We start from the raw sequence: 11,185 nt of genomic DNA on the forward strand, positions 1-11,185 counted from the left end.
TGGGTGTCGTGTAATGACTCCGGCGGGTGTCGTGTAATGACTCCGGTGGGTGTCGTGTAATGACTCCGGTAGGTGTCGTGTAATGACTCCGGTGGGGGCCGTGTGATGACTCCTGTGGGAGCAGTGTAATGACTCCGGTGAGGGCCGTGTGATGACTCCGGTGGGAGCAGTGTAATGACTCCGGTGGGAGCAGTGTAATGACTCCGGTGAGGGCCGTGTAATGACTCCGGTGGGAGCAGTGTAATGACTCCGGTGAGGGCCGTGTAATGACTCCGGTGGGAGCAGTGTAATGACTCCAGTGGGGGCCGTGTAATGACTCCGGTGGGAGCAGTGTAATGACTCCGGTGGGGGGCGTGTAACGACTCCGGTGGGAGCAGTGTAATGACTCCGGTGGGGGCCGTGTAATGACTCCGGTGGGAGCAGTGTAATGACTCGGGTGGGGGCCGTGTAATGACTCCGGTGGGGGCCGTGTAATGACTCCGGTGAGGGCCGTGTGATGACTCCGGTGGGGGCCGTGTAATGACACGGGTGGGGGCCGTGTAATGACTCCGGTGGGGGCCGTGTGATGACTCCTGTGGGAGCAGTGTAATGACTCCGGTGGGAGCAGTGTAATGACTCCGGTGAGGGCCGTGTGATGACTCCGGTGGGAGCAGTGTAACGACTCGGGTGGGGGCCGTGTAATGACTCCAGTGGGAGCAGTGTAATGACTCCGGTGGGTGCCGTGTAATGACTCCAGTGGGAGCAGTGTAATGACTCCGGTGGGGGGCGTGTAATGACTCCGGTGGGAGCAGTGTAATGACTCCAGTGGGGGCCGTGTAATGACTCCGGTGGGAGCAGTGTAATGACTCCGGTGGGGGGCGTGTAACGACTCCGGTGGGAGCAGTGTAATGACTCCGGTGGGGGCCGTGTAATGACTCCGGTGGGAGCAGTGTAATGACTCGGGTGGGGGCCGTGTAATGACTCCGGTGGGGGCCGTGTAATGACTCCGGTGGGGGCCGTGTGATGACTCCGGTGTGGGCCGTGTAATGACACGGGTGGGGGCCGTGTAATGACTCCGGTGGGGGCCGTGTAATGACACGGGTGGGGGCCGTGTAATGACTCCGGTGGGGGCCGTGTAATGACTCCGGTGGGGGCCGTGTAATGACTCGGGTGGGTGTCGTGTAATGACTCGGGTGGGGGCCGTGTAATGACTCCGGTGGGTGTCGTGTAATACCTCGGGTGGGTGCCGTGTAATGACTCCGGTGGGTGTCGTGTAATACCTCGGGTGGGCGCTGCTGCAGGGGGGCAGTACTCTGGATCCCGCGCTGCGCTCAGGCTGCTGTCCTTGGTGCTGTGACCCCAGTGCGCATGCTCAGCCCTCTCCCCCGTCCTATAAGTAGCGGCGCAGCCCGGCGCTGCTCCCAGTCCGCACCATGAGCGCCTACAGCTACGAGCCGTACTACAGCAGCGCCTACAAGCGGCGGGTGGTGGAGAGCGCGCCCCGGCTGCACGTCCGCAGCAGCTATGCGTCTCCCTCCAGCAGGAGCAGCTACTCCCCGGCGCTGTCCTCCTCCGTGCGCCGCAGCTATGCCGCCTCGTCCTCCTCTTCCTCCGCCCTGATCCCCAGCGCCGACTCCCTGGACCTCACCCAAGTGGCCGCGATCAGCAGCGACCTGAAGATCGTGCGCACCCAGGAGAAGGCGCAGCTGCAGGACCTCAATGACCGCTTCGCCAACTTCATCGAGCGCGTGCACGAGCTGGAGAAGCGCAACAAGGTGCTGGAAGCCGAGCTGCTCCTCCTGCGCCAGAAGCACAGCGAGCCGTCCCGACTGCGCGACCTGTACGAGCACGAGGTGCGGGAGCTGCGCCTCGCCCAGGAGGAGGCGGCCGCGGAGCGCCAGAGCGTGCGGAGCCAGCGGGAGCGTCTGGAGGAGGCGCTGCAGGGGCTGCAGGCGCGCTACGAGGAGGAGGCTCTGAGCCGGGAGGACGCCGAGGCCAGGCTGCTGGAGGTCAGGAAGGAGGCGGACATGGCGGCCCTGGCCAGGGTGGAGCTGGAGAAGAGGATGGACAGCCTCCTGGATGAGATCGCCTTCCTGAAGAAGGTCCACGAGGAGGAGCTGGTGCAGCTGCAGTCCCAGGTGCAGTACGCGCAGATCTCGCTGGAGGTCGACGTGTCCAAGCCCGACCTGAGCTCCGCGCTGCGCGACATCCGGGCGCAATATGAGAAGCTGGCCGCCAAGAACATGCAGTCCGCCGAGGAGTGGTTCAAGTCCAGGTTCAGCGTCCTGACCCAGAGCGCGGCGCGGAATACGGAGTCGGTGCGCGCCGCCAAGGACGAGGTGTCGGAGAGTCGTCGGCTGCTGAAGTCCAAAGCGCTGGAGATCGACGCCTGCAGGGGGGTGAACGATGCGCTGGAGAGGCAGATCCAGGAGCTGGAGGACAAGCAGAGCGGGGAGATCGCCGGCATGCAGGTACTGGTGGCGGGGAGATCACCGGCATGCAGGTACTGGTGGCGGGTAAAACTCCAGCATGCAGGTGCTGATGGTGGGGAGAATGCCAGCATGCAGGTACTGGTGGCGGGGAGATCGCCAGCATGCAGGTACTGGTGGCGGGGAGATCGCCAGCATGCAGGTACTGGTGGCGGGGAGATCGCCAGCATGCAGGTACTGGTGGCGGGGAGATCACCGGCATGCAGGTACTGGTGGCGGGTAAAACTCCAGCATGCAGGTGCTGATGGTGGGGAGATTGCCAGCATGCAGGTACTGGTGGCGGGGAGATTGCCAGCATGCAGGTACTGGTGGCGGGGAGATTGCCAGCATACAGGTACTGGTGGCGGGGAGATTGCCAGCATGCAGGTACTGGTGGCGGGGAGATCGCCGGCATGCAGGTACTGGTGGCGGGGAGATCGCCGGCATGCAGGTACTGGTGGCGGGGAGATCGCCGGCATGCAGGTACTGGTGGCGGGTAAAACTCCAGCATGCAGGTGCTGATGGTGGGGAGAATGCCAGCATGCAGGTGCTGATGGTGGGGAGAATGCCAGCATGCAGGTGCTGATGGTGGGGGGAATGCCAGCATGCCGGTACTGGGAGCGGGGAGATCGCTGACATGCCGGTACAGGGAGTGGGGAGATCGCTGACATGCAGGTACTGGGAGTGGGGAGATCGCTGACATGCAGGTACTGGGAGTGGGGAGATCGCTGACATGCAGGTACTGGGGTGCACGGTGATGGGGGAGAGGGGAGCCTGAGTAGCCTATATATATCAGATACATGCACAGGATCGTACATGGTTGTGAGGAGGGGAGGACTCACGATCGATCTACTATAGACTGGAGTCAGTTCACTGCTCGGCTCCAATCTGCAGGCAATCAGCCCTCTACAGGATGCAGGGTGGGACTGAGGAACACAGGATCGCAGGGGAAGAAACTGCTGGAGAAATCCCTACTGGGTGTCAGTGCAGGATGAGGGGGTCCGGTAACATTAGGGATCGGAAGGTTTAGCACCTTGGACAGATCAAATGATGGCACTAATGGACCCAACAACGGTGACTGCTCTGCACATAGCTGACTGGAAAGCTTTAAGTATCTGTGCAATACTGGACTACAACTCCCATCTGGTGGAGAGTTCAGCCCCATGGGCAGGTCAGATCCGCACATATACTATCAGCAATATCATATAAATAATTGGAGGGCATCAGTAGAACCCTCCGCCGAATGTGCTGCGTCACCTTTAAGCTGCAGTCCCATGTAACAAGGCATACTAAAAGAACAGCTTTTAATTCCCCTTCATTCCAGTGATAAGAAGTCAGTGACCGACCCAGTGACATTCAGCAGGAGGAGAAAGTGGGGAAAAATGGGCATCAGGAAGGATGGGGCAGGACTGGGGAGAATGGGGATGGAGACAGGGAGGATGGGGCAAGAGCCAGGGAGGATGGGGCAGGACCTGGGAGGATGGGACAGGAGCCAGGGAGGATGGAGCAGGATGGGGCAGGAGCCTGGGAGGATGGGACAGGAGCCTGGGAGGATGGGACAGGAGCCATGGAGGATGAGACAGGAGCCATGGAGGATGGGGCAGGAGCCTGGGAGGATGGGGCAGGACTGGGAAGGATGGAGCAGGGCCAGGGAGGAATTACCCTGGTGAGCAAAAGTGTCCGTCAGCCTCTGATGATGGCAGTTTAGGGAAATATCGGCAAATTATTGTGTCCCTTTCTCACCCACAGGATGCCATTAACAAGTTAGATGAAGAGTTGAGGAACACAAAGAGTGAGATGGCGAGATACCTGAAGGAATACCAGGACCTCCTGAACGTGAAGATGGCGCTGGATATAGAGATTGCTGCATACAGGTAATTGGCACAGGCGGGGGCACGGAGACGATGATGGGACCATCGATGGCGAGTGTTGGGTATTTGTGTTATTAGGCATCTGTATGTTTCTAGAAGTATCTATGATGGTATCGGCCGTCCACTGGGTAAAGCTGTTGGGCACCTTTATGTTCCTCATCTTCGACATCATGTCCTCTTCTAAGTTTCTTCTATCTGTTCATGCAGGAAGTTACTGGAGGGTGAGGAGACCCGGCTGAGTTTCTCCGGAGTTGGCGCCATCACCAGCGGCTACACACAAAGCGCTCCCGTGTTCGGCCGCTCCGCATACAGCCTGCAGAGCAGCGCCTACATCTCCTCGCGCTCATTCCCCTCTTACTACGCCAGTCACGTCCAAGAAGAGCAGCTCGACGTAGAAGAGACCATCGAATCCTCCAGAGCAGAAGAGGCCCAAGCAGAACCTCCTGAAGAAGAAGAGGAGGAAGAAGAGGCTGCAGAGGAGGGGGAGGAGGGAGGAGAAGAAGAAGGTGAGCCTTTTTTTTTTTTTTTTTGCCAAAATTTGACCAACATTATATTTGATTTATTTTGCAATCATTTTTTTTCTCAAAAGGTGAAGGAGAAGAAATAGAGGAAGAAGAAGAGGATCAAGAAGGAGAGGCTGAAGAAGAAGGTGAAGAAGAGAAAGAGGAGGAGGAAGAAGAAGCCGCAGAGGAAGAAACCAAAGTTAAAAAAAAATAAATGAATGAAGATTTTCCGTCTAGTAAATGCTCCTCACTTCCAATACGCTCATTCCCCTCCTGGTCCAGAAAGCCCCTTTAAACACCTCTATGGTTGTGTTGCCCTCCATGCATAGATTCGGACCCACCCGCTTTAAGCAGAGTCCCGACCCCCACCCTAGCAGCTTTCCCAGGTTGTGCATGGTTACTGCAGGTGAGTCCAGAACCCGGAGCTTCCATTCATTTCATTACCTGCGCAGGGAACTCTCCGATGCAGCAGGGTGGGTTTTTGGCTCCTTCACTACTGTCTGGCAACCAGCAGAACATTCCATAGCAATACCTATAGCGCCATGACTTTCCCTTTAAATCAGAGGCACAGTCAGTGCCCGTTCTGATTTCTAGGAGAATCCGGTAGTTCTCATATTTTCGGTTACGTCAAGTGTTGCACCACCGTATCCTCCATGACTGGGCGCTGCTGACTGCAAGGCGATAGGGAGCTGCAGCTAATGAATCCGTTGGTGGCTTTTGTGGATCTGTGTACTGTAATCGCAATAAAGAGGCAAAAAACAGCATCCAGCCCTCAAACTGGAAACGTGTCATAGTGTGCGCATTTATTTATCTGTGTATATGGTGGAATACAGAAATTCAAGGGGATGATTGAGGTGGGGCACAAGGTCCGAAGATCCAGGTTTATTTCACGGTCCATATATGAAGCCCGATGCCCGAGTCCTAACCCTCTGCTGTAAGTTTGGGTCTGGTGACCGGGTATTGTGAATTGCATTTGTATGAACCCAGTCTCAGCCCGTGCTCCCAGGTAAGCTACACTCATTGTTGGCATATTGCCTTTAATAATCTAAAAGGGAACCTGTCCCTGCCAAAAACACTTTCTACCTGCAGATATAGTGGTAATATGCAGGAAAATAGTGCCTGACCCATTTACTGGAGCAGCGGCTACAGGGAGAAAACAAAGTCATATTCTCCCTGTAGCCACCAGCTTTCAGTGATCTGAGCAGCTACAAAATGAGCACGCTGTAATCCGTCCCTGGCACATTGATTGGCAGCCTGCTGTGCGCACACGCTGCAGAGCATGCTGTCTATCAAGGTTATGGGGAGGGATTATATATAGGGAGCGGAGACTAGCTGCGCCCTCCTTTTTTTCCTGATGACTGAAAGCTGCGGCTGCAGGGATGATATAAGGTTTATTTTCTCCCTGTAGCCGTTGCTACAGTAATCCGGAACACTATATATCTGCAGATTAACCCTATATCTGCAGGTAAACAACATTTTTTTCTATGATGGGTTCCTTGGATCACAATATTGATGTCCTATCCTGTGATAGGTGGTAAATGATCAGTGGGGGTCCTACCAATCTTGTGAACAGAGCTGTAAAATATGCCATTAGAATAAAGTGGTGGGTACACATTCTATGGCTATGGGACTACTTGAGATAGCCGAGCACTGAGTTTTAGAGCCTCCATTTTTGGAATTGTGGGGTCCCATTGTTATGACCCCCAGTTAGCACTTTTAACTTGCTAAGATGGGAGCAATCCTTTAGGATAGGTCATCAATATCAGATTAATGGGGGTTCAGCTCTTTGGACCGTGCTGATTAGCTGATGGAAGGGGTTGCAGCCCTTGGCTAAACCTTAGGACCTCTTCATTGTGCACTTGGCTCTGATATTCATGGCCTATACTGAGGAAGAGCCAAAAAATATCATGTCCAGCAAAACCAAAGATATGTCCACCAAAGCCAAAAAAATAGTGTCCACCAAAAGCAAAAACATTGTGTCCACAAAGACTAAAAATATCATGTCCACCAAAAGCCAAAAATATGTCCACCAACATTATGTCCACCAAAGTCAACAATATAGTGTCCACCAAAACCAAAAATATGTCCACTAAAGCCAACAATATCTTGTCCACCAAAGCCAAAAATATGTCCACCAACGTCAACAATATATTGTCCACTGGATCCAAAAATATGTCAACGAAAGCCAACAATATCATGTCCACCAAAGCCAACAATATCATGTCCACCAAAGCCAACAATATCATGTCCACCAAAGCCAAAAATATGTCCACCAACGCCAACAATATGTCCACCAAAGTCAACAATATAGTGTCCACCTAAACCAAAAATATTAATTTCTTAAAACTAATTTACCGTTCATTAAAAATCCTCTCCAAACTCAAGTACAGAGGGATTTTTTCATTCTATAGTTTACAGCTCGTTGCTCTGGTTCCCGGCCACTTCTGCAGTCTCTGAGTGGCCCGTTATTTAGAGCCTACACGCCGCTCTCTGAAGCTGGATCTTCCCATCCTTCTTGCCCCTGCACTTCTCACAGCTAGCGGCCTGAGAGAGTGCGCAGCTCGTACCGGCGGTGCAGCCGTGATGCTGATTCTGAACTGTCCCATCATCGGGAGCACTCCTCCACCCTGCAAAGGAGGAAGTTGGGGAGCCAGGAGCGGAGTGCTCCTATAGATAGAAGATTAAATAACCCCTTTAGATCAGTTTGGGTCATTTATAAAACCCTCTTAGGTCGGTATACCATGCAGGACCCTAAACCGTTTCTCCGGAGGATTCTACATCTTTACTGTGCAATTCCTAATTTCTCCTGTGGAGGCGCTAACAATTCTCACAACCTATGTTCATTTTAGCTTCATGCAACAATCTATAGATAACAAACCCATAAAATCTTCAGCCCCCTTATATAATAATCCCTTTTGCAACAAGAGTGTCTTGATTTTACTCTGATGATCTTCGGGAAATACAAATTACCCAATTACTGCCCATGTATCAGCGGTGTGCCCGTCCCCGAGGTCCTGGTTCAGGTTTTTATACAAGGGTAGATTCACCGTCATGCACTGCCCCCTAGAGACCTTCCCTAGTGACACAAATGCATGCGTTTTCTCTGTAGTTGCCCTTTAAGGATTAACTATTTGCTCTGTTTCCTAATGTTTTATAGGAGGGTCATCATGGGAGATGCTACAAATTAATTCTACATGGGAAAAAGAAAAAAATAGACAAAATAAAAAATGTACTGTCGCCAGTATCGTAGCTAGATCCATAATTTTAGGAATAGAAAACCTCCCAAGTTATCCAGTCACCTTCTCTGGTTCTAAATCAGCAGTGGAGGAGGCTGGATCAGTTATTGAACTGAACCAGATGGTCATCCCCGTTCACTAGGTCAGAACTTTTTATTTTGGTCCTACTATATCTGAGGAGGAGAGAAAATTTCATGAATGGTCCATACATTTAGGATGGTGGGAAGAGGTGCTAGAATCCAATTTACCACGGTCGGATGGGACACGACTGAGAAGTTCTGGTTCATCTCACTTTGAAAAAGGGGAAGAGAGGTGACTCAAGCTGGAGACGGAGCGACGTTCTGCCACCGATATCTCGGGGGTTCTGACATTACAGTTCTTTAATCACAGTCGGAGTGTCACTTATCCTACATGATCTGATCCACCTCGTTCCTTTGCATGAATTCTAATGAAGTGAAATGACACCTAGAAGAAGAAGAATAATAGGTAGACGTGCCATTTTTCTGGTTCATGAGTAATTTTATAAATCTTTGTAGGAGGCAGCATCCGTTACTTATGGATATCATCTCTCACTCTGGTCATATGGTTTTAGTATGGGACAAATCCCGGCACAACTCTTCTACATTGTCGCCACAATTATGAAAAAATTCAGAGTAGGGAACTTTGTGTGGTCGCCTGCTACAAAAAGCCATAAAAGAGGAAGAGACTGTCTCATCCTGTGGCAGTGTCGAGAGCGACTGTCAGATGTCCACCCTTCCATCTAAGCTTGGAGATGCAATGGTTGCCACATGACATCCTCTCGTTCTATACTTTCAGGTTTGGCAGCCATAGACGTAAACCCAGGAAACAGGTAGATCTTTAAAAAAATAATTTACCTTTATTTTACCTTATTTGTACACTGAAAAAATAAAATTAGAACCACTGACAGGAGAAATGGAGAACATAGGCTATCTGGTCACCAGGGAGCTTGTCGGAGTGGATATATCTGGTGGTAAGGGAACAGTCGGTTCTTGAAGATGCGAAGAAAACAGGAAAAATGGTCAACGAAAGGATCTGGGTGACTTTGAGAAGACACAAAATGGGACTATAGGACAACTGGGTCCAGAGTATGCCCGAAAAGGTAGATCTTATGTTATCTTTCTGGTACACAGTGGTCAGTACCTACCGAAAATGGTCCTAAGAAGTACAACCGATGAGATCATGCCTATGGCTCATTGCTGTGCATGTGCAGTGAAGACTCCTGCCCGGTCCGATACTACAGGAAAGTGACTGTAGCTCAGTTTGCTGAATACGTTATGATAGAACGTTGTCAGGACATGCAGAGCATCGCAGCTTGGTGTGTACAGACCTGTGTATTCGCAGACTGTAATTTTGCCCACGTTGACCTACAATCGTCAAGTGGACTATGGGGCAATAGAGGAAGGTGGACGGACCTGGTAAATCGTGTTTTCCATATTGGGGATGGCTGGGTTGGTGGGTGTCTCTGAGATACAGGAAAATCGGAAATAAAATCCATTGAGATATGGGTCCATGGCCTCTTGGGCACTGGCAGGGGCATCAACAACCCACTAGAACGAGAACAGGGTTTGGACCGAGAACAAGTCCCACAGGACTGCACAAAATTCCCGACATCACGAGATAAGGCAGGCCACCAAAAAGACCTACTCACCAAATCTCCGGTACCAAAAATACCTGGATGACCAGCCAATGCGGAGCAATGAATTTCAGACATTACTCTTTTCCTCCACTGGTCAGGGACATACAATTTTCCCATAGGGCAACGTTCAGGTTTGTTCTCCTGAAATTCCTCCAGGGCATGTCCCAAATCGGGTGAGATGGCGGAAAGAACTACACCCTCATTTAGAATGGTAGTAGGCTTGGTCACAATAAAAGAATCCGCAAAGAAACTCCTAGAAAGGGCGTCCGCCTTAACATTTTTAGTGCCAGGAAGAAAAGAGACCACAAAATTAAAACGCGTGAAAAACAAGGCCCACCTAGCCTGTCTAGGATTCCAACGTTTGGCTGATTCAAGATGAATCAAATTCCTGTGGTCGGTGAGGACCACAACTTGATGTCTAGCTCCCTCCAAGCAATGTCTCCACTCTTCAAATGCCCATTTCATGGCCAACAATTCCCGATTCCTCACATCATAGTTACGTTCAGATGGGGAGAATTTTTGAGAAAAGAAGGCACAGGGATTCATCTTAGAAGTCACCGGACACACTAGCTATAGGGGGGTCATTTTCTCCCCGTGTGATGTCCATGGCACCTGACACTTGAACAGCTGATTATATGCTCTTCTAAACGAGCCCTAACTTCACACATGTGGGCCCTAATGCAACATCTCCAAGAGGGCCACCCAAGAATTACAGGTCTGTAGTGTTGATCTTCTCATGTGGGCCAAATGGGACCTTTTGGAGGCCTCTACTGAGTGACAGCGGGGAAACCTCTTCCTCTGCGTAACCACCTAGACGCCACATTCTCTACTGATTGCAGCATCTGGACAAGTTAACTCTTGTCCTCTCTGCCAGCTGTGTAATACAGCCAGCTCCTGCTGCTCGAAGGATACATTTACAGAACGCCAGACTGCCGAGAGATCTCGTATAGCCGTACTGTAATTAGACTCGTTAACCTTAAAATTAATTTTGAGATGGCTCAACGTAGAGGGAATACCGTTCACGACACCGGCACACGTGTGCCATCCAGTCAGTGTAAGAGCGCTTCCATCTGCAGAAAAGTATAGTTATCAAAATTAGGTGGGTTACACCTGCAGCATAGCTATACATACGCCATACGTGTTTTTCATTTTCGGTCATGTCAATTTCAAATGGAGAAGAGTGTAGGAGTAGTCTGAAAAAAAAGAAAATTTTGGGCTATTTTTTCACGGAAATAGCGCCACTACGGTCAAACAGGCTGTGTCTGGCATTGCAGCAAAGTCCCATTCAAAGTAGACCTTATAGTGGTGTATAATGGCACCTAGTGGTTTGACTGGAAGGAGCACCTTGTTACGCTGCCCCCTATCTACTGATAAGGGTGCTGGATGGGTGCTCTGTATGTTCTATCCCGGTCACAATTAGTAACGGGTTAAGGCTCCTTCTGTTTTACAAGATCTCAGCAGCGGAGCTGCA

General features: G+C 51.3%; 1 protein-coding gene across 1 annotated transcript; it reads left to right on the forward strand.

Moving 5' to 3' along the window:
* The first annotated feature begins 1,369 nt into the window (after positions 1–1,369).
* On the forward strand, positions 1,370–5,605 carry NEFL (neurofilament light chain). Its single transcript, XM_073557149.1, has 4 exons — positions 1,370–2,450; positions 4,197–4,321; positions 4,526–4,824; positions 4,908–5,605. Exons 1-4 carry the CDS (start codon positions 1,413–1,415, stop codon positions 5,033–5,035), a joined length of 1,590 nt encoding a protein of 529 aa, XP_073413250.1. The 5' UTR covers positions 1,370–1,412; the 3' UTR covers positions 5,036–5,605.
* The last annotated feature ends 5,580 nt before the right edge of the window (positions 5,606–11,185 follow it).

This window comes from Dendrobates tinctorius, unplaced genomic scaffold (genome assembly GCF_039654945.1).
Source record: "Dendrobates tinctorius isolate UK_male_01 unplaced genomic scaffold, ASM3965494v1 ptg000245l, whole genome shotgun sequence".
Classification (NCBI taxonomy): domain Eukaryota; kingdom Metazoa; phylum Chordata; class Amphibia; order Anura; family Dendrobatidae; genus Dendrobates; species Dendrobates tinctorius.